The 24,117-nt window shown below is 34.8% G+C and overlaps 1 protein-coding gene across 6 annotated transcripts in view; it reads left to right on the top strand.

Moving 5' to 3' along the window:
* The window catches only part of TTBK2 (tau tubulin kinase 2), a 75,164-nt gene that overhangs the window by 9,060 nt on the left and 41,987 nt on the right, over window positions 1-24,117 (top strand). For all 6 annotated transcript variants that reach the window (XM_086891774.1, XM_086891771.1, XM_086891775.1 and 3 more), the window contains exons 2-5: window positions 12,716-12,875; window positions 16,484-16,631; window positions 22,227-22,300; window positions 23,310-23,450. In XM_086891774.1, coding sequence (XP_086747900.1) covers window positions 12,807-12,875; window positions 16,484-16,631; window positions 22,227-22,300; window positions 23,310-23,450 — 432 coding nt within the window. In that variant the 5' untranslated portion in view covers window positions 12,716-12,806. The remainder of the gene's footprint in view (window positions 1-12,715; window positions 12,876-16,483; window positions 16,632-22,226; window positions 22,301-23,309; window positions 23,451-24,117) is intronic.

The following is a 24,117-nucleotide window of genomic DNA, read 5'->3' as shown; positions in this document are numbered from 1 at the left end:
GTGCTTCCCAGAGCCTCTCAGCCTGCCGTGCCCGTGCTTCCCAGAGCCGCCCGGCCTGCCGTGCCCGTGCTTCCCAGAGCCGCCCAGGCAGCCGGCAGGCACCTCAGTGCTTCGCTACTAAAAGAGGGCTGCCAGGACAGGAGCGTCTCGTTTTCTCGTATCATTGTATCCTGGGACTTGCACAGATAACCTGTATGCCTTTGCTGCTTATATCAGAAAAAACCCCAAAACTCTGCTGTGAAAGTTTTCCCCGAGCCACAGATTCTGGCTTTTTAATATCTCCAATCATGCTAAACTTGTAATCAGGACCAGATTCTTTGCTGTCCAAATTATACCAAATGCACCTATGCCATCCACAATCAAGGGATATGAACCTTTGTCAATGCACTCCTATAAGTGATCACTGTGCATTATGGTGAATTTTCAGAGAGTGTATAAAAGGAAAAAAACATTATTCTACCTGTAGCTTAACCACTTTCACAAAGCACCTCAAGAGAATCCTATAAAACACCTCCAAAGATGAATCTGGAAAGTAGCACTTAACATCTATAAACAACTTCTAGCTTATTGCAGGTATTAGTTTCATTTTTTTCCTTTATGACCCACAAATTCCTGTGTCCTGTCTTTTCGTCCACGCCACTTTTTTTTTTTTATTTTTTAATATTTTAAAGATGATCAGTGATAGCACCGGTTTAAATTATTATTATTATTATTAAACATACCCTTTCCCATTACTTTAGTAATTCACTTTTAAAAATTTCATAGCCATTTGGTGTTAGGCCATATTCATTTGGATCTATATGTATCTACATTGCCAAATTTGCTGCCATTTTTTGTATATTATGGTTGAAGACATGAAACCTCATTGATACAATGGCAAAGTTCTGTATTTCTGTGAAAAATATATGTAGTGTACATAGAATAGATATGTAAATAATGTAAACGTATCATATATGTGTATATCATAAAAACACATATACATGTATTATATAGATAGATATGTTTTAAAAAGTGTGTTGTGTCATATTCTTTAAAGAAAGTATGTTGGCATAGCAGTATTATAAAGAATACTATATTTCTGATTCTCTGAACTAATTTTTGCTTTGATGCAGTTATACCTGAGAATCTTGAACAGAGCAGAAGCTCTCTGATGGCCACTTCAGCAATTAGGAGGAAGGAGAAACAAGAAACATGAGAGAAGCATGGTAGTGTTTGGCCATATATAGCATCTTCCTCCTTCTCACCTTTTCCCATTTAATTCCTTTTCCTCAGGCTCTTTCTGGTGAAAGGTTTGAATGCCCTTATGCTGTGCAGCTTGCATGGCTCTCAGGCAAGAGCTGGGATTTCTTGACATGACTGCTATTCTCTGTAGCGTGAAGACAAAAGGCTAGGGCAGAGTTTTGGAACTGAAACGTAAGGGAACCAGAAAGAGGCAGCTGTAGATGTATTAAAGGCAAAAATAGAGGCTTAGTTTGTTTTTTTATTTAGGCTTCATGTGTGTGAATTGTATGTTATAATCTAAACATGGTGATGGGAAGTAATTTCTATGATTTGTGTTTTTTTAAATCCTTGGCATGTTTTAATAAACTTGCTTAATTTCTTATTCATCACCATATGCATGGCAATTTTAGTTCACATGCACATAAAAAAGAAATCTCTAGCTGGTTGAATGAACTGTTTTAATATTTTGAGAGTATAACTATTGCTCTATCCATGAGAGCTTTTTTTCTCTTAGAAGTAAATGTAAGCCTCTCAGATACTTTTTTTTTTTAATATATTTTCAGTGTTAAAATTATTACTGAACAATTGTTAGGGGTTATTGAAATCTTATTTACTTGCTTCCAGACTGAAGCAAAGCTATTGGATGGAAGCAAATTAAAAACACTTTATGCAATTCAATACTGCAGCTATCAACACTTACATAAAACTTCTGAAAATGCACATGAAACTTGAATCTCTTCTCTTGTTCCCATCACCATCTACCAGCTCAACAGAATTTCCAGGAACAGATTGTCCTTTTGTCAGCCTTGACAACTGATGGTGACCAACAAATGGATTAAAAAGCATTCTTTTTCCCTGTTATTTTCTTCATGCTGTAGGGTCTTGTGTGATTTTAAATATTTAATGATGTGGTAAAAGCCTAATCCCCTTGGGGGGAAGGAAGTTCTATGTTACTAGAAGTCTGTGATCACTTCTCTAGCAAACAATGTAGAAATCTTTGTAGAATTCTTTGTTGTATGCAAGTAGTGCCATATCATAAAAAGGTGTTTATGTGCTGAATGAAATTAGGGCAAAACAATTTCAATTTATGTAGTTACAGGGAGCATAATTTCTCTGTCCTCTCTTCATCTTCCCAAACATAATGTATGAATGTAAAATTCTAGAGTAAAGATCTGTATTCAACTGTGGTCATACGTGGATGCCTAAGGAAAAGTACAAAACCACAGATAATATAAATTATTCTTCCCTCTAGTTATTTTCCATTTTTTAGTAAGGGACTTCTTGCACTAAATATACTTACTATGTATTTTCAGTAACTCAGTAGTTTTCTTTTTTATGTAGTTGACTGTTGTTCACTTGAACCATTGTAAACTCAGTTTCATAGTATCCTTTGGCAAGAAGTTGCACGAATTAGTTTGCTCTGAGTCTGGCTCTGGCTGACCTATTTTGATTTTTTTTTTTTTTTTTTGGTTCCTTTATTAAATGACATCATAAATAGCTGATTCCTAGCCAACCTCTGTATGTCCCTAATGATTTTGTAGACCTGTCAAGTACCCCTCTCTACTTCCCATCATCCCTTGAAAAAAACTGTAAGTCATTACTTCATATGAAAACTAGTCAGTATCCCTGATTATCTTGTTCTATTTATTTTTTTTGAGATAGGAAGGGCTAGAATTGTATATAATACTCAAGGCATTTGTGAACCGTTGATATATACATGATCTTTGGGTTGTCTGCTTTGTCTGAATTTCTAAGATTTGATTTTTTTTGACTGCTGTTGGACATTGAGTTGCCATCTTTTCTTACTGTGTAGCATCATAATAAGATCTTATTCTTGATTGCTAATATTTTCTCATGTATTTAATGAACAGTTAGGATATATTAATGTGTTTCATAATAGCAGTTATTATTTTTCTGATATACATAATTTTACATGCACACACTTAGAACCTCATTTACTATTTTATCTCCTGGTCATACAATACCAAGAAGTCACCCAGCAGTTCCTCTCAATTGTCCCTTTAATATTTTTGGATTGGAACTGTAAAGATCATCTAGATTCAACCCCTGCCATGGTTGCCAGCTTGTTCAAGGCCCCATCCAGTCTGGCTCCTTCTTTTGAGGGAGCACTGTGTTTAGATACCCAAGGAATCCATTCCAAATTTGTAAGCAGAGCTGTTAATGATCCAGATGGAAGATGATGAGTCAGGTTTTCTATATGTGAACACTTTGTGCAAAAATATTTTTTTAATGGAATCTGAGTGAAAATATTGATCTTAATAAATGATAGCTCATCAGCCTAAAAAGGGTAGCTCTCTGTGCTGTACTGTATATTTACAGATGATCTAGACAAGATGCAAATTCTGAAATGACATAGTTTGGTGATAAAAGGTTATTAAAATTAGTAAATATGAAGATGGAAGAACTGTAGAAAGACCTTGTTACTCTGAGGTAATGATGAGTGAAAATTATCATAAAGTAGTTCATATAGGATAAATGATTTTGAAATTTACAGCAATGAGCTTACTTCTTTTGCATGTGGTCTTTCAGGTTCTGTTTGCCTTCCTGTACAAGGGTTAATGAACCTCAAATGTAACTAGCAACAGACAAATTGGAAACAAAGATGTGCTTCTCACAGCATGGAATTAGGTTACAATTTGTTTTATGAGTGTTATGGGTGGGAAAGTTTTCATGGTTCAGAAAAGTTCTGATGAGCTTGGAGACAAAAAAAATCTTAAATATCATCTTTGGCTCTGTGTTTTGTGTCCCAGCTTGCTATATCCCAAGAAAATATTCTGGCAAGGGTGATCCTATGCTTTCTGTGTTCTTGTATTTCTCCCTAGACGTCAGCTGCTGGCAATAGTCAGGGACAGAAGATTTGACTAGGTGGATCTTTGGTCGAATGCAGCCTGTCTCCTCTTCTGATTAGCTGTCTATGCTATCTGCTTTTCTACTGTCTAACCTAATTTTTTTCTGCTGTAAATTAAGTTGATATTTTTGGATTTGTCCCAACTTCAAATATCTTTGCCAGAGTTCCATTTTGGTTCTTTAATACCTGTCTTCCATTTTGAAGGACCTTGAATTATGAGCTCAAGTTTCAGTCACTGCTCACCTTCAGCTGCAGCTATAAAACAAGTGCATACTCTGACCAAGCCACATTGTTGATTGGAGCTCCTGTACCTTTGTAGATTCCAGCACCAATATTTTTTAGGGACAAACTGGTTAGGCAGTCTTAGATGAGATATACCCATCTCCTTTGTTCTTGTGTATTGTACTTGTAGATCTGATGTTGCTGAGCCCATGTAATCATTGTGGAATATTTTGTGAACAGGAGAGACTTCCTGGCACTGTACAGAACCTCTCTCCACAGCCATGCCAAACTGAAGATAAAGTATTAACTTGTGCTGCTCTACTGGCAGTATGTCATATGTTTATTCACCTGCCTTAGTGCCACCTTCTTTCACCAGAGCCAGGCACCAAGCCATTTCCCACCTCTCCTGTCATTTGGCAGTGCATAAGGACCCACTTCTGTGGCTGTGTCCTACCCTCTGGTGCTAGGGGTGTTGACAGCAGTGCTGAATTGGTCTTGGCATGAGTGTCGTTGTAGTTTTTCATCTTCTCTTTATGCCTGACTTTTTTATCTTTCTTGATCTGCTGCTGAAGAGTACAATCCTCCTTGAACAGCTGAGGTATCTCCTGCATAAACTAATGTGATGGTGTGTCTTTTCTCCTTAACTCTTTCAGGTGTTGCTGTGCTGTGTGGCAGGATGGGATATGTTCCCCTCATTGAGGAGACCTGCCAGACGTGGGTAGATGTCCTGCACTATGCAAACTTGCTCATGTTCCATCTTCCTGTCCGCTAGGCTCTTTTGGAGTCGCCCTGTTTGGTGTAGTAGTTGCTGTCCTCGTTTCACACATTATCAAAAAGAAGAGCTTTATTTAAGAGCTGCATTTAAGGAGATGGAATATCTATATATTCACAGCTAGTGCCCTCTCTTTATAACAATACTGCAGCAGATTTAGTTACGTGCCCTAAAGATAGGGATGCTAAGAGATCAGACATTACAGACTGAAAAAAGATCTTTTCCTCTGTTCCTTTTCCTGTTATACTTAGCAAGCTGTCAGGCCTCACTCAGCATGTTTTTGTGATGTGCTTTATCCACTGATACATCAAGAGAATTCTCAGGTTTTGTTAGTGAGGTCCAGGTCACTTAATGGCTGGTTCTGCAGCCTGAGCACAATGCTGTGATACAGTCGTGTGGCTGCCAGCTGGGCTGCTTCTGTGCCACTGGCAGCCCTGTTGATCACTTGAATGCTGTCAGTGCAGACAACGTTTTACTATTCACATGCCATCCCTCTGAACGTCTCATCAAAGTTTTCCTGCCAATTTTCTTGTATTTTAAAAAAGTAAAGTCTTCTCATTTATAATTAGAGTTTGCCGTGAACTTTACTTCTTTGGATTAAGCATTTAACTGCATATATGCCCTGGCATCATTCTCGCACAGTCCCTAGCAGCAGCTCCTCTCCCCCGTAAATGGCTGTGTATCTACTCTGAAAAGTTTTATAGGCTTTGGAAGAAGTTCTTCAGAGAAGTGTATTGCTTGCCTTCTTGTCTCCTTTAGTTGTGTGTTGTACTCATGTGCAGGGCATTTATGTTTTTCCTTGCTGAGAAAATGGTTTTATGAAATAATAGATAGTCCTAGTTGAAAGGTCAGTAGTTTGGAGCATCTTAAAAGATCAATTTATGTTATTCTTTGGAATATAAATGGTGAGCTATTAATATTCTGAGTTTATCCTAAGAGGGTAACTTAACTATTTCAACATTTCAAAAAACTGGAAGCAAAGATTTTAATTTTGCTGATCAAACTACTTACAGTCTGGATTTATATTATAACACTGAGCCACTGTTTAAAATATTTTAATTGTTTGACTTGAAGTTGTCTTTGTTCAAAACCACACTTCACTATCACTTTTCTACAATGAAAGTTTTCCTAGGATCTTGAAAAAATATTATTGTAAAACCTTGTATAATTAAGGTAATTGCAGAACTGACTTTATATTTTCAAGTTTCTTTGAAGAAGACTTGGCAAGTCAAACAAACTTTTATAGCAAAAATTCATGGTTCTAGTTCCATTTAGGTTTGTTGTCAATAGCATAACAGTCTTAGTGAATATAAGAAACAGAAATACAGCTTTTTTTTTTTTTTAAACAAGTGACATTTTTAGGGTTTGAAAATTAATTTCTGAGTAATTAATAAGATTTCACAACCTGCTTTTTGATTTGGAACTCACTTGGAGTTGCGGAAAAGAAGTTGAGAATGGATTTCACTTCTCCAAGGGTTAGGTTTCCACGCTAGTATTAATGGTTCCGTACCTGAGGTTGAAGTTAAACAACTGGTTTCAGTTGAAAGCAACACAGTTGTCCAGCCTTTCCCTGCAACTAACTTCCATTACTTCTCTTTTCTTTGCATAAACCTTTGTGGTGTAGAGGGGCAGATCAAATTAGGAAATTAACTCTTCATCTGAAAAATACCATGGTAAAAATGTCTTGGATTAAATAGAGGTTTTGATATATGACTTATTTTAATTCTCCCCTGTGTCACCCTGAAAACTCAGCTTCTGATCCTGCTGACATGGTTTTCTAAGACTTTCCCAGGACAGTAACTGTAAACATAGAGATAGGTATACATTCCTTCTGTTACACATCTTGTGATGGACATCTCTCATGGCCAGTGGAGTGGGAAAGTGTTATCCTGACCATCCAATCCCTGGCCATGGTCAGAAACCTATAAATCCTGGGAGGAAAAATAAACTTTCTCTTCCTTTTACCACACCTCGAGTTGTGTCCGTGTGATCTATTTCATATCCAGCAGCAACACCCCTGACCAAAATTTTCTGCTTTTCTGTAGGTAATAAATTACATTCTGTTTCTCTGATAGGCATCACAACCATATAATGCGCTGTCATGCGCATACAGATGCTTTTTCTATGGCAAGATATAGAGTACCCTTTATCTCGGTCTGATCAAGAAACACTGAAGTTTACTTCAGTGCAAATGCTTTGAAGTCCTATTTAATTTTCAAGTTATAAATTCTATTTAGGTCTTGAAGAGGGTTTTGTGTACCTAAAGCTTGTATGGTTTTGCTACATGAATTGGTTTAGTGAAAGATAATACACTCCTTTAATAAACTTTGCCTTACTTGGGTTTTCATAATATTTTGGTACTGAATTCCCTTGTAAACTGAAAATAGTGTGGTAGCTTGAAATATATATATTTTTAAAATTAAAATTGAAACTAAAACTAAATGTTATATTTTTAACTCTGTCTTCAAACTGAGAAAATATCGCCACCTTTGTAATAACAACTGCAGAAGTTGCCAGAAGGAAATACAGACTCTTTGGCAATAGCGCACAAGACAGTTGGGAGCTTTTCACACCTGGAATCTGCAAGTGGTGATGAGTATTTTTGGCACCCAAGTGCTTGATAAGGAAAACCTAAAATTACATTGGTTCTATGTTGAAATTTTAAAGATTTTCTTCACAACCAGTGCAGCTGGAGATTTAAGGTCTTAAAAACAGTTTTCTCATTGATGTGGTGAATGATGATTTTCGAGACACCAGCTTTTAATGGATGTATTTCAAAAATATTCAGGTTTAAGTGTAGGATTATTTTCTAGTTTGGATGTTCAATTAGAGACATTTAAATAATTCCTATCCCTAGAATAAACAATTTGAAAATGTTCTTAGCCTAAGGCAGTGGACTTCACAGTAAATGTGGTGAAATTAGGACCTTTGAACGTTTCTTGCCCTGATTTTCTCTTTATGATGGCCTTCTAAAATGTTCTTTGTTCCTTAAGTTCTGCTTAAAAATAGAAAATGCAGAAATGGAAACCATCTTAGGTAGATTCCAGTTAGTTTACTGGTTTTTAAAATAAGCTGAAGGCAGGCAGGTAGAGTTCCTAATATGCTCAGAGATCTCCTAATAATAAAAGGTTGATACTATTCCACAGTGGAGGCAACAGGGCATGTATTCTTTTCTGTGGAACACAAGTAATCTTCTGTACTGCCTTGCTTTGTCCTAGAACTTACACTACATCCATTCAGCCAAAATTGTCCATACTACTTTATCAACCTTAGGTCTGAATTTAAACATCTATAAAGGCTGGTAAGCAGAGGTTGGCTTCAGTTTAGCCTATCTCTAAGGGACTATACATGCACACAAATGGCATTAAAGGATTTTCTTTTTTTCTGAAAATTTTGCACTGTTGTTTTCTAATACCATATAATCTCTTAGTGTACTTGGATGGGGTAAATTAATCTTTTGCATGGCTGATGTGTCATTAAAATCAGTTATGGTGGATAGAAGGGTTTTAAATAATGGTATATGGTATTCTGTATATCAGCTCTAATGCTTCTTTACCTGTGTTCTTGTTTTATACGGTAATTGGTTCCCAGCAAAGGCTTATATTATGGAACAGTCTATCCTCATTGCATTGTCCCAGTTACTCCATGACCTGCCATCTGGAAATAAATTTGACAGAGGGCTAATTGTCTTTAATTGGAGTTGTGTTATCTTGAAAAGTTCCTCTGAAGTGATAAACTGATCCGATAAGAAAACTGATGAGTTAATGAATACAGAATTTTATGAGATATATTGCAATTAGAGTGGCTATTACTTTTTTAGGAGAATTATAAAGATGTGTTTGTTGTACTGAAAATAGCCTTATTGCCACCTAAAAAACTGCACTGCTAAAGGCTTCATCTGCTGAATGAGTAAGGGAAAGCTTGCACCTTAACTGTGTGTCATTAATTATTCATCTGCTTCAATAAAATGCAGAACATGCTGGAGCTTTCTTAAATTGTTTAACAGCATTGTAGCTTGTTAAAGAGCTGTGCTGAAAACAATGTATTTCAATAATACAAATGCAACTGTTTGTACTTTCATGAATCTTTAAATCATCTGTAAAATTTGGAATGGTCCAAACAGTCTGAATTCAAATCCTTCCAAATTCAGAGAAATTTCAGTTTCAATCTTGATCTGAGAACCACCTCCAAAGAATGCATATTTATATGTGTCCAAAAGTCCTTTAAATACAGTCATCTCTAATATTGTCCTTTTCTCCCATATAAATTTGGGAAAAGTGATTGTAGCCTAAATTGCGCCTACTAGAATACACATTATCTGTTATTAGATAAGGAACAGAAAGATATTTATCCACTGCAGTACATCAATAATTTACAGATCTGCAGATTATACAGTGTTAAGACCATTAGAGAATACATCAGAACAGTGAAACTCTGCCTAGATTGTGAATAAGGTCTTTAAAAACCTAGATTGTGAATAAAGTCTTTAAAAAACATATTCTTGTGGCAGTGCCTTAGTGTAAGGATGGAGGTGTGTAAGCATCTGATAAAGTTGTGGTTTAGCAAAAGCATGAAGTATTTTCAGGCTTAAATTAGGGAAATAAGACTTCTATCACAAAGAAATAATAAGAAAATCTCTTTTCTCCATATTAGGAATTGGTATGATAGCATCTAATTCAGTGTGGATGTCTAACTCAATGTTGCTGTCCATTCCACAAGAAGAATGTGGAGCAAGGAGAGGGGTTTTGAAGGAGGACCATGTAGAAGACCCATGGTTATGAAGGCTTAAAGCTAAATGTATTAACTCACAGGAAGTTAAAAAAAAAAATGTTTAGATGTTTAAATGAAGCGAAATTACTGGAAATGGAATTTGGTTACCAAAACTGTAACTAAGTTGTATGGTAAAAAGTTAAAATTAAACATATTAAATCTTGAAACAAAACAAGTTATGCTTATTGTGAGGGAGGAAACGTACTGGAACGTGTTAACAGTGAAGAACATTTGGAGTCTTACATATTAGGGTGTGCTAATTCACTGAAAAGGGTAGAAGTTATGATGTGGCCTCATCAGGTAAGGGTTCAGACCAATTTCAAGTCTTCTGGCTTTGGAATTTTTCACAGAATCCTTCTTTTGCTTTATTTGAAGTCTTGAAAAAAACAGGGTTCTTCAGTTTTACTTCAACATGTTTGTAATGCTTGCAGTTGATTATTAAGCTTCAGGAGGAGCTTAACACTTTGTCTTCAGGGGCTCAGGAGAGAGCTTTTGCCTCCCATGCATGACAGTTCAATGGCTTCTGTTTTTTTGTTGATTTGAATACCTGTTTTTGATGATATAGATATTTATTCTTTGTAATGATCTAGGATGATGAGAGATTTAAAAAGGAATGAGTGTACTAGAAAAGGATTGAGGAATTGTGTACAAATGAAGATTTTGTTACCCTGGCTGTGCAGATATTACATACATTAATAGAGTACTTCTATGGCAATTCTTAAAATACAGGGTGGTTCTGTGAATGTATGTGTTGGATCTTTGCATTCTGGGCCAGTTACTGATTCTCTGTTAGTCTGCTCAAGAATCCACAAATGAATAGATCTCAGAAATACTTGTCATAGTTGTGACTAAAAACTCTATATTTAAATGTACTAAAAAAAAAAAAGTTAAGTATCGAATTGGGAATCCAGTCAAGGCTGATAGCACTATTAACAAAAAACTGTGAACTGTCATGTCTTTGATTTAATAAAGCATCTACTTTTCCTACAGGTGATGAATTTTGCTCATGTTTGATAGTTTCAGTAAAAATCTTACTTGCAGTTTTAGATTTTGCTCTGGTGAGATGAATAGTTTCACCATTACTTGTTAAAACAAATACTAGGAAAAAATAAACCCTCTTGAAGTTCCAGTATAGAAGTGAACAGTTTATTTGTGAAGACCAACCCATGCTTCAATGTAACTGGCGGGTGGTAGAAAGAGAAGCAAACATTTAATTTAGGGGAAAAGCTACTGTATGTGGTTTAAGCATGTAATTTTGGAAATAGATCTTTTCCCCTTCATTAGTGGGATTTTGTTTCATCTTTGTTCCTGACTGTGTTATGATAATTCTGCTGGAAAGAACAGTAAGTGTGGTCAGTGGTTAGTAATGTTCATATTGCTCTAGTTCTTTTTAGAATGTTGACCTTATCTGCAGGAGAGAGTTTACGATCACCGGTGGAATCTGAATTGCTTTAGTTCAACCTGATTAAATTGCAGGATGGATGCTGTTACTCAGAATACACAATCTTTATTTGGTTTCCCTTCATTGTTTTAATTAAACCAATTTAGGCTGTGTTTTCTGAATGAACACTCCTTTACAGGCATGTAATCCACTCTCATTGGGTGTAAATTTAGATCCTCAGCTAATTCAGATTAATATTTCTCCAGAGGGGTCTGTTTTGTCTGGAGTTAGTTCAGCTGTCATAATGTCCAACTGAAGCAAAAAGGCATAAATATAATATTAAAAAGAAATATGAAAGAACATGAAAAAAAACCACAATTACTGTCATGTCAAACAAATGCTTGTCTTAAAAAGCCAGATTTAAGCAGCAGAGTATTTATTAAAAAAGCATAGTTTAGTCCCAGGAGTAAGATTTAGCCACATGGAAGCCCATACTGCTGATTCAAATCAGAATGGTTTTACCAATTTTGCGTATCATTTGTGTGTTGATTCAGGGAGAAAATCATTGTTCACTTGCTGTTATGCTATTTTGACAGCCATAGAAATAACCTAAAGCAAATATACTTTTTGTAGAGTATTGTCTTTGTATAAGAGTGCTCATACAAAGAGTTACATTTCTATAATTACACTAGTGTAACAAGAAACGCAGTTCTAGAAAAGCTCAAAGAATTGAAATAAGCTTTTAATTCGTTGTAGTAGTTGCTGATGGGAGCCATTATGGATATATTAATCTCCAAAGTACAATTTTTTTATAATACTATCTATAATCCAATTCAGTAATGATTGCTAAAACCAGAAAATTAAAAAAAAAAATAAATTGTCAAAATAACCAAATACAGGGTTTCTTCCTTGCCAAAGACAGCTGTTTATAGCCTGACATAATTGTACTTTAGATGTATTTAATCAGAAATAATCCTAGCTATGTGAGAGACATTGTAAATTGTGAAGTAGTCTATATGCAGTGAAACTGAAATTTAAGTATCTGTTTTTAACATTATAATTTTGGGTTAATATTATTTTAATGTTATTATATATTATTATTAATTAATTAAACAATTATTTAATAAGTTAATAATTAAATTTTAAAAGGTATTATTAAAATTAAGTTTAAATGTAATTATGCCTTGCAGCTATTTGAAACTGCATGTGGAATATACCTCTTTTAAATTAATTGGTTCTGTATTGAGATTGGTATTGTAGATTTGAGAGAGAGCAAGTTAAAAAATTAAGGAGGGATATTCTTGAATTTTTTTCTGGACTGGAAACTGTTTGACTACAATTTCAATGTTAGTCACTGTGGGATGCAAAAGCTAGTTTAGGTGCTGGGTGAGGAACACAACTTTTGCTTTTTATTCTGTTAATCTGCTTTATTTTTATTCTGTTAATCACTGAGATCCCATGTTCTGCTCTGATTTTGCAGTGACTGGTTAAATGGAAGCCATTCCTGGGATCTGGATGGTTTCTACTGACGCAGACTTTGCATAGCAGCTCCATCACCTCAGGAGGTTGCAATGAGCGGAGGAGGGGATCAGCCTGACATCCTCAGTGTGGGAATATTGGTCAAAGAAAGATGGAAGGTGGTGAGTATGTCTTCCTGCAAATCTGTATCTTCCTTGAGATACGTTTTTAGAAAGAAGTGGTTTGTGCTTTGAAATTAATTTGAAAATTCTTGTGAGATATATTTTGCTTAATACTTACATTAAATTGTGAACGAGCTTTAAAACTACTTGTTTCTCTTACACTTCTTTAAAGAGAAGTTATGAGGATTCAAAGTGGGTAATTTTTTTCTTTCCTGATAAGGACCTAGGAGAGTTCTTAAATCCCAATGTAGTGCCTGATCCAAGCACAACTGGAAGAGTACTGTTGGTATATTGAACCCAATAAGCCAGTGATTATGTCAGTGCGTTTTGGAGATCAGTCAGAGGCCCTCCCCTGAAATTAGTAAGTTTGTGAGATATGTTACTTCTTATAGAAAGATCTTTCAGGACCTTGCTGCTTTTCCTTTTGTTTGTTGGATTTTATGGCATAGATTTATTCTCAGCTGATTTGTATTCTTTTGATTGTGTGCCAGCATTGGCTTTACCATAAATAGCTCTGTTCCCTTTTGCTGTTCCTATCCTTGATTTGCATCTTGAGGGAAATAGTATCCATTTGAAGCTATTTTTGCTGGGAGAAGCAGGCTGAGTTCTCACAGTTCCTTCTCCATTCCTCTGATTACATTGGGGTTTTTTTACATAGAATTAAAAAAATAAAAGAAGAGAAAAAAAGGCCAGTTCACAACAGAGCATTTAGAGTATCTGTGCGTGTGTAGTAGGCTGTGAAAGGATTCTGAATTGATTGCTTTATATTACTCCCCTATTCCGAGATTTTTTGAACTGTAAGACTGAATATAGAAGATACAAATTCATCATTAATTTAAATTCATAAGAGAGAATAATTTCACCTGTCTTGTGCCCTATCTTTCATTTAAATATGCAGGAAGCTGATACTAACTTTGCGTAGGAAATTTTTGTATTTCCTTTTAGGTAGATAGAACCTAAATATCTATCTCTGGAGTATAAATATTTGCAAAATACATTTTATGTTTTATCTCAATACAGCAGTGCATACAGAAAGCATAGTCTTGAATCAGATCAAATAGTATAAAATACCATTTTATATACAAAAAATATACAAAATACAATAGGTAATAAGATACTAATATATCACTGTCCACAAAACTACTTAGTTGTCTGATGTGTGCAACAGTAGCTGTGTTCTCTTCAGGTTTATTTTCTTTCCTATATAATGAAGACTGCTGATGACATAAGTGTCTTCTGGAAAATTTTGAAAATAGGCTGAAGTTTGTTTCATGTAATTATATATTTTCAGTTATATGTTTTCCAGATCAAGTATTACAGGTAGATGAGTGCCAAGTATTTCCCGTGGGTAACTCTTCAATTTCTTGCCTTCTGTAGCAAACATTAAGGATTTCTTGATGGCATTTAAGGTGATAGACTTCCTAAATTCAGATTTTCATAGGACTGTCTCCCAGTGGAAGAAACTGAAAGGCAGTTTTTGGATTTTTTTGCTGTTGAAGACCTTGTTCTCTGCAGTTGTGAAAACCATATCTAAAATTTTTGGACATGAATGTTGAAAAAAAACATGTTCAATTAAATTTCGTTTTAACCTAGACATAATTTAGGGTGATTCTGTTTTGAAAAGTAAACATAAAAAAGACAACATAAAATATTTTTTACTCCAGTGACAATACCCTTCTCTAGTGGTGTCTGTTACCAGTTGCTTTTATCCTTTGTTGATGCCTTTCCTTATGCCTCTTTTTTCTTTGAGACATTTATTACAATCCCAACTTGGAGAGACTTGATTGTAATGATAATTGGTTTTAGGTATATTTAAGAATGCCATTCAATATGTAGTGTAAGCAAAGGTAGCAAGATAAAATTTGTTGGAAATTGTATGCTTTAGCCTGGAAGCATACAAAGAGAGAAGTCGAAGAGAGAATGGAGAGAAAGAGTTTGACTTGTGAGATGCTCAATGCAAAAGGAGAAGGCTAAAACTAATGAACAAAATGGGAAATGCAGATATAAACAAGGGGAATGCAGTCCTCATCAAGGTAAAAGATGTTGAGCAGATGTGGCAGGAGGCCAGTATGGTTGAGTGGTCAGCACCTGTGTTAACTGGAAAGCAAAATGCAAGTGAGCAGAAGGTGAAATAGGGATGGGCTGCCCAAGATTAGCATGGAGATGTTGCCTCTGATATATGGAATATATGGTAATGCCCAAGCTAAGCTGGCAGTTGTGACTGGTGAAGGATGTGAAAAGCAACAGGAAAAGCTTCTATAGGGATTTTGGCAGCAAAAAAACCCAAGGAAAATATGGCCTCATTGTTGAATGTGTGTGACTTGGTGACAAAGGATGCAAAAAGTATTTTTTTCCACAATTAAAAAGAGAATAATTTGTGCCTGGAACTACTGAGTGATGTAATTATTGGGTGTATGTTAATGATTCTGGTGTACTTAACCTAAGGATATAAATTGATCTGTTTATTTTATTACTGTGGCGGTGGTTTTGTTTGTTTTAAATGTCTTTTAAGCGTACATGCAGAGAAACAATGCTTTCAAAGGCAGTCTTTCCTGTTTAGTCCAATGTCTGATGGTCTGGATTAGGAGACATTAGATTACTTTTCAGAATCTGAAGATCGGTCAGCATATTGCTGCTCTCTAGAACCCTGGACTGTTTAGAGGAGATTTTAGACAGTGGAGTCATATAATGTTAACAACTGCATGTTTTCAGATGACATTTAGAAAACCATGTCAGTCTTAGGGTAAGTTCTTTTTGTCTCCTTTTCTCTTTTATCGGCTTTAGAATCTTAGCCAGGGGAGACATTTTGTAAAACAACATTGACGTTTTTGATATTGAAAACCAAAGAAGTGTTTTTTCCCTGTGGCCACTTAAAGCAGAGTGAAAAAACATCTATTCATATTTGCTCTGAATGTAGTGCAGACTAATTAGCATGCCATGAGCATTCTTTTTACCTCTTCCTTGCACAGATGAAACTTTCTGTGCTGCAAGTTTCTTGAGTCTGTCTGTTAATAAGAATGATACTGGTGAATTGTAAGAGAATGTAACATTTGAGATGTATATTCGAAGATCGTCTTAACTATTTCTTATAATTTATGATTTAGCTGCTGTTTGTAAGTCACTCCATATAATAGAAAATACTGTCTCTTTTCAGGAAGTCCAAAAACTTGTATAACTTTATACCTTTATTATTCAGTGTGCGTATTTCTGAGAGGAGAAAAAGGTGGCATATTTTAAAAATGTCACTGTGCATTTGTATTTGAAGATCTCTGTGCTGTGTGTGACTATTTGAGGAAATACTTTATACAGCATGCTGACTTTGCCCAGATTCATGCTGGGAATACTACTGCACTTTTCTATTATGCTATATACAATAGTGCAGAAGGGGATCAGGTGTGTTCTCTTCCAAACTGTGGTTAGCCATAACTTGGTCAATTATTCAGTAACTCTGTTATGTACTCAAGGGTATAATTGTTGTTTTAAAATCTTATTTGTAATACAACAGCGTTTGCAGTATAATAGGCAGAATGAAGAAGTATTGCTGTTTTGTTTACTTTCTTCTCCCCTCTTTAAAATACGTTTTTGTTCTTTCTTTTTCCCCAATATAGTTGAGGAAAATAGGTGGTGGAGGATTTGGGGAAATTTACGATGCACTGGACTTGCTTACTCGGGAAAACGTTGCACTGAAGGTCGAATCAGCTCAGCAGCCCAAGCAAGTGCTGAAAATGGAAGTAGCTGTGTTGAAGAAGCTGCAAGGTAGGCTGTACCTTGGATATGTGAGAAATTGAATGTCAGTGTATCTTCTTTAAAAAGATCATTGTAATTATAATAATATTTTGGTTAAATTTTTCCTATATTCTGTAAGTTCTTGATAAATGCTTATTAAAAGTGGAATAGAAGCTCTTTGAGATTCTGAAAGTTTTGCTACAGTGAAGCTTTTGTTTGAAATGGGATGAAGTGAAAATAAAAAGAACAACAAAATTGCTGCAAAAATCTCGGTTCAGATTTACTTCAGTCTGTATACCTATTTTCTCTTTGTTTTTTGCTCTAGGCTTTGTTGCTATTCTTGTTTTTTTTTCTAAGATTATTTTTTTTTCTGTACTATGTAGCACTGAATATTTGAGAGTCCTTCACATAGCATATGCGATAAGAATATTTGTTCTTTTGGCTTTGCAGATATTGCTGAGAATTCTAATATTGAAATAGGAAACATATTTTAAAAAATCCCCACAAGCAAAAACCCCAGCTTTAAAGAACTATAACTTATATGAGAAAACTACTGGCATGTAAAATCCTGAAACACTTTCAGGGTTCAATTCCTTGAATCAGAATTTGAATAGTAACACTTTCTGTACCTTTAGATACTTTAATGAAGATATCACTACAGAGAAATATGCAATGGCTTCTCTTCATTGCTTTTTACAACACAAGATTACAGGAAGAAAGTTTAAAATGACTTTTTCTATAAAAAATATTATTTCTAATCTGGAAGATTTTGAATAATACATGCCCTCCTGTCTGCAGCCCAATTTTTCCAAACTCTTACTTTGAATAAAACAAAGTCTACATGACGTATGGTGCTGCCTAATGTGCTGTAAAGGTCACACTATAGCAGGAATTGACAGCCTCTATAGATTTAAGAGGGCAAGCATGTCACATGTTATGTTGTTAACAAACTGTTCTGATGCTTTTGGTCTCTTTCAAGGATTTCACTGAAACATCTAGTATTATATAGCTGAGCAAAGAGATTTTCTTTGAATTTTAAAGTTTCTAGTCCAGAGATGAATAGTAAATTTCAGTACTGCCAATTGCAAGTTTTGAAAACATTTGTCAGGGTTCTTGAAAGAAATTCTCCTAAAGACGCTGAGTTTTGCAGAACAAAATACTCTGTAATTCCTGCAGTTTTTAAGCAGTCAGAATTAATTTTTCCAAGAGTTTGTGGTTTTTTTCTGCACACATGAGCTTGATTCTATTTTTACAAAACCCAGAGTATTTAAGATGGTATACATGAGACAATTAAATGATAAGGATATTAAAAGATATGAAAGAAAACACTGGAATTTGGTAGCACTACAATGTCAATATATTTATGAAATAATATATTATTTCATATATATTATAAGGTTCTATATGACCTTATATAGGACTGTGTAACTGGGGTGCATTTTAACTTTCTACTGTAAATTTCAGTATAGTGCGGTTTCAGTTAAGATATTAGAAAAGGGACTTTTTCGTAGCCAAAACTTTTTTTGTCTTTTGAAATATTTGTGGAAAAAAAATGATGAAATAATAAAATATTTATGTGTGAAAAATTACCATAAGGGCCTTACAGAAGTTATACTCTCAGAAGAATAGTTAGAAAACTATAATTCCAAACAGCCCAAGTCTTCCTGCAGAACAATCTTTGGTTCTATTGAATCATGGGAAACATCTAGTTAAAAAGAACAGAACAATGAAACATCTGAACAACAGATCCACTGAGATAAATAATCCACAAAATATGTACTCCAAATAAATATTTCTGATATTTATTTTCTAAGTATTATTTCTCTGAGCAAATAATAAATAGAAGTTTTTATATAAAAGAAACCAGACATATATTTTTCCTTACATTTTATGTCTTGCTGCTCTCTTGCACCAGCAAAAAAACAAAGGAAAAAAGAAGAAAAAAAGTTGTTGGTGATAGTAACACTAGAGGTGACCTCTGGTCATTGTTGTGGAAGTTTACACTTAACACTCTTACTGCTCTGGTTTTAGATGGGGAATATTGTAGGTGATCAGTAAAGCAAACTCAGTGAAGAGATGGGTCAAATGAACCTTTGCATATATTATGATTTATAATTTGCACAGATGCAGTACTTTAGGTTTACATGCACCTTCATTTATCCATACTTGGAAGGTTTTTTATTAAATAAGATTATGGTAGAGACCATTTTATGTTTTGCAGAAAATTTCTGTTCCTAGGTGCCATTTGCATTAATTTCTTTGCCTTCACAAGTTTCCAGTATGGAAGAGCTAAAAATTTGAAGCATAGGGGAAATCAAGAAGAGTGGATGAGAATGGGGAATAGAAAACAACTTGATAACTGCTTCATAAAGATTTTTTATTATTATTCTTAAATTTTTCTTATGATGTAAAAATTAGTCTTATTTTTGACAATTTTTTTCTTTTCATGCAGATTGAGACCAGGTGAAATTGTAAACAGTTCTTTTGAGGATATTTTTATAACAGCCTTCTATTATCATACATTCTCTGAGATCAACTTTTATCTTGTTCCTCTATCCCTTTTTGGTGTATGTATATGTATGTATGAGTATATCTATGTAATTACTCTTTTTCTCAAAGGGCTTAGGTTCTCTTCTTGCAGGGTGTTCTAGTTACATTGGACATAGAGGGGAAGGAGTAGAATTGTCATGAACATCCTTTTTCTTTAAAATATTTGAAAAGTTTCCACTGTTTGTAATGACAGACAGTGACCTTACTGTCTTGGTGAGGATTTTCTTAATGTGTGGATCTGATTTTTAAAAAGTATTGCACAGTATGTGGAATATCATGAAGAAACAGGCTTTTACAAGAGTATAAATAAACAGGTGTACTATGTCTAGAGCAGAATAGCTCTTCTAGTCTATACTAGGCCTAGGCATATTCTTGGGGTTGTAAACATGCTTTTGAATGTATCTGTATTAGAATCTTATTTCACAGAAACTGTGAAACTGAAATAAGAACAGCTGTTGGCAGAAGTACAGGGATGCATTATTTCTTACCATTCTTTACTTTCAGAAACTTTGAGAATTAAAGCAATATGGTCATTATTGCGGGGGTAAAATGAGTAATAACTGTGTGGTATAATGAAGTTTATAAAAGAAATTACTTTGTATATGGTACGGTGACTAATGAAAAACTTCAAGAAGCTCTTTTTAAGACTCTGAGCTAGAAAAACCTGCTGGAATCTGTGAGTAATTGTATGACTTCTCTCTTAATTATGAAGGAGGACTAGGCTCACTGATACGGCCATTTATTACAGCTTAGTCATCAATTACATCTTAATTTTTTTCTCCCTTCTGTCTCCTAATTATTGTTGCAGAATATTGTTTAACTCTTTAAGTTCCTTATTTTTGCTTTTTTTAAAAAAAAGAAATCTGCTGCAACAGATGGTTGTTTTGTTTAACCATGTTGTGAGGCCATCTGTTCCCACAGTCAGATGGGAGAAGACAGATTTATCACATCTCACTCAGTGAGAGTGAGACTCACTCAGTTGGTTTCTGTCTCACACAACCTTACAGACTTCTCCCTCACTCATTTACAGCTCTGGAGTGTAATTTAGTGATAGGCTGTGTCTGGTGTAGGCTGCAAAGCTGCTGTAGTGCTACACTGCAGCAGCCTGAGGAATGGTACGCAGGCTTAGCACCCTCCCTAGGAGGTTTTTCAAGGGCAGAGTTATTCCCTGCAGCCTGTTACCATCATCTTCTTGCCCTGCAGCCCAGCAGTGTAGCTCACAGGTATAAAAAAACCACTGTTTTCCTGCTGTAGTAGGTGTGTATAGCCTTAATGGAGTGGTGGGGGATCATTCTATTTGAGTAAGGTATTCAGGCTCTACTTCTGTCCTTCCTCTTTCCTCAGTTTTATATAAAAGTTTCTAGGGAATTTACCACATAAACTGAGTTGGTGCTCCAGTCAAAATGGGATTTCTCTGACCAAACTGAGTTTTGAACATTTACTGAATTTGTCAGATAAAATTTGACTAAAGATATGTTTCGCTGAAGATGTTCCTTCAGAATACCCACAAGTGGCTGTAAAATTAATCATAAATATTTGAGATGAGACTTCATTAATGGAAACTGCAGCAATGAATATACCAAATTTCATCTTGATAAATTTGCTACTAATCCTTTCTGTTCATAAAATTACACTGTCTGTAGTATTGCCTGTCTTACTTGAACAAATGGGTGGAAGGAAAAAGTGGAGGAAAACCAGTGATAAGTTTAACACTTATGTATTTGCAGAAATGTAAAGGTTTCTTTTAAAATAAATTATTTTTATGAATCCTGTAAGATTTTCTCTTTTTAAAAGGGCCTAATTACCTATTTTAATTGGATGTGGCAAGTAGCTTCCTGAGGAAGCAAGAAACCAGCAACCACTTTTCTGACAAGGGAATTGAAAATATTTAGAAGCTGTAGGGTCAGGTTTTAGGGTTTTGATGGAGCTACAAGTGCAGCAGTAGCAAAAAGTCCCCTCAAATCTGTAGTTAGACATTATGGTCTTTTGAAAACAGTAATGAAGGGGGTGGGAGTTCCCTGTTTCTGGCATTCTTGTAATCCTAAGTGTAAAGAAATTCATGATAGAAATATTAGGTGACAAATTTTTCCACATATTTAGCAACCACTTGAGATCATCAGCTTTCGTTGGCTGTAGCTTCCATTGGTGTGAGAAAGGATGGTAAATGGCCTGAGGAACTTTAATCCTACAGCTCCCTGTTCTGTCCTAGAGAGAGGCAGAGTGGGAGCATAAAGGGTCCCAGCTTTTCTCCAAGTCAATGCACACTGGTACCAAAATGACAAGAGATCTATTATTTTATATATAGATATATATCTATATCTATATAGATATATATCTATATAGATATAGATATCTATAATAGATATCTATTTATCAATCAGGACTATTGTAGTCCACTTTTGTTTCCAATTCTAGCCTTTGGCTTGCCTTTTTTTCTATATTTACCTGGGCAATATTATGCTTTGATTTACAACTGCAAGATAATAAGGAGATTATTTTTGACCTGTCTTCTCTGCAATTTGCTCCTAGGGCAGGAGGAGGCTTTAAACAAAATCCGCTTAAACAAAACTGATTTATTTTTTTTCTGTTTCATTATACCTGAGCTGAATTTATCTTTTGTAGCTAAACAGCAAGGATTGTGTTCTAAAGGAAGATATTAATAAATTGGATTATTTGAATTACATTTTCTACATTTTTTAATATAAAACATAACTCACAAGTAATACGACTGTTTTCTTTCATCATGGCAGCTTCAGCTTATAGAAAAGGGGAATATTGCCTAGGAGTATTGTCTATTACAAACCATTAGCTTTGTAAGAAAATAACCTTTTCCAGTCCAATTTGTGGACATATAGGCATGTTGTCATGCATGTTTTCTTATGGAAGAGTGAGAGCTGTAGTATAGGATAAAGCTTCTGTTTAATTGCAGGTAGAACTAACTTTGGTTTTATTGCTGTTGAACTGTATGGGGCTTTGTTTATTATTTTACATATTTTCCAGTAATTTCCTAGGTATTTACAGGAATAAACCACAGAATTTCATTATTATTGGCTAATTTGCTTCTTTTTCTCTTAGGAAAAGATCATGTCTGTAGATTCATAGGATGTGGACGGAATGACAGATTTAATTATGTGGTCATGCAGTTGCAGGTTGGTGTATCAAAGCACTCAATGTTTGCTTGTGTGTTGAGGTTTATTAGCCAAGTGTATATGAAGATACCAGTAAGATTTTAGAGGATGCTAAACAAACAAAAAAAACCCCAAAGATCACAAATTAGTAAGTGTACCTAAACTGAGCATATCCTTATATTTTTCCCTTCATATCCTTTCCATAATTCTCTCAAAAAAGAGAAAGCTTGCATCCTGAGAAAGACCTGACTGTTGGAAGAGTGAACTGTGATGTCTTCTGAGATATTCTACATTCCTTTTAAGTCTTCACTTGAAGATAGTCTAAAATGTATTATTTTAGTCTCTGCATTTTGTTGGCTTTTTTTATAAAAGTGAAAAATTACCCTATGCAAGTAAAATAAAGCACTTCATTTTTCAGGAAGACTTGTTCTTTTAACAAAGGATAAAATAGGTGATTTGCACTTAGAGTTATGGAATGAATGTCCTTTGTCATCCTGGTGAATATGAATTCTGAAAAAAGTGTGTTTTAGTTCATACTGTTGTTTGTTATTTTAGCAGAACAGCAGTTCTGTGATGTCATGGGGTTGCATTTCCTACATAATATATTTTTCATCTGTTTGATGTAATGTGTAATTTAAAATTACATACTTTTCCTTAAAAAAATGAGTGTGAAGAAGTCTTCATGAACATTTTCTCAGTGGCCTTGTTTTGGGTATGACACAAATACAATTTAAGTAACAGTGTTTGCACTGGTTTTCTAATAAGGATTAGTTTGTTCCATTTTTTTAGAACTAGAAAGGTATGAAAATTCATATTTTCAAAAACAAATTCTAAATTTAGTGTTGGGGATACTTGGGGACATAGTCATTACGTTTAGGTGAGATGTGTTACCTTTATGTATGAAAATAGGTATTGAGAGTCTTTAATGGTTAATCATGAGCAACTAAAGAAGAAGTAGGAAGACTTTACAGTATCTGTGAATCTTGGTGTTAGTATTTTTTTAATGAAAATGTCCTTCTAATTTTATCAGGGTCGGAACTTGGCAGACCTGCGTCGTAGCCAGTCTCGAGGAACATTCACCATTAGTACCACTCTGCGGCTTGGGAAGCAGATTTTGGAATCTATTGAAAGTATTCATTCTGTGGGATTCCTGCACAGGGACATAAAACCAGTAAGTCTGCCCATTAAATCAAAACAGGCAAGTAAGATGTGGTCACTAGATGGGTGCATAAGTAAGAATATGTTCTATACTAGATGCTAAAATACAAAAATGAGAAGGGATGGAAAATTGAATGCTTTATCATCGGATAGGGCAGATTTTTTTCTATTAATTGATGTTGGATTGCAACAACAGTAACTTTTGTCTTTTTCATTGTCTCCAGTTTAGGCCTCCTTGCAATTTTCTGTAGTTAAAACTTCCAACTCTTATCTTTAGCATCATGTAACCAAGAGTATTTGCCATGAGATATGACCTAATGTGTCTGACTAATGACAATTATTATTGTCATATAATAAACCTAAAATAATATGTACTAACTGTACAGTGTATTTATAAGTCCTTCAATAGTAATTTTTATGTATTTAATATATTTTCAATAAACAAGGAAATGAAAGACACACTGTATGAGAAAACTATTGTTTTATTGTGCAATTCTTTTTAGATCTATTGTTAATATGTCAGTATCAGGAGAGTGCCTTCCTGATGGTATCACACTTTTGTTCTTACTGTTTTCTATTTTTCTTTGAATTTATTCCTGAAATTCAATCGCCTATTTTTAATGTTGCTCTTTATGACAAATATTACTAGAACTCTGAATTGTCAGAATTTGTAAATGAGG

This window comes from Cyanistes caeruleus, chromosome 6 (assembly GCF_971803275.1).
Source record: "Cyanistes caeruleus chromosome 6, bCyaCae1.hap1.1, whole genome shotgun sequence".
NCBI classification, from domain to species: Eukaryota; Metazoa; Chordata; class Aves; order Passeriformes; family Paridae; genus Cyanistes; species Cyanistes caeruleus.
Note: the sequence above shows the minus strand (reverse complement) of the source record. Positions and strands in the feature narration are given on the sequence as shown.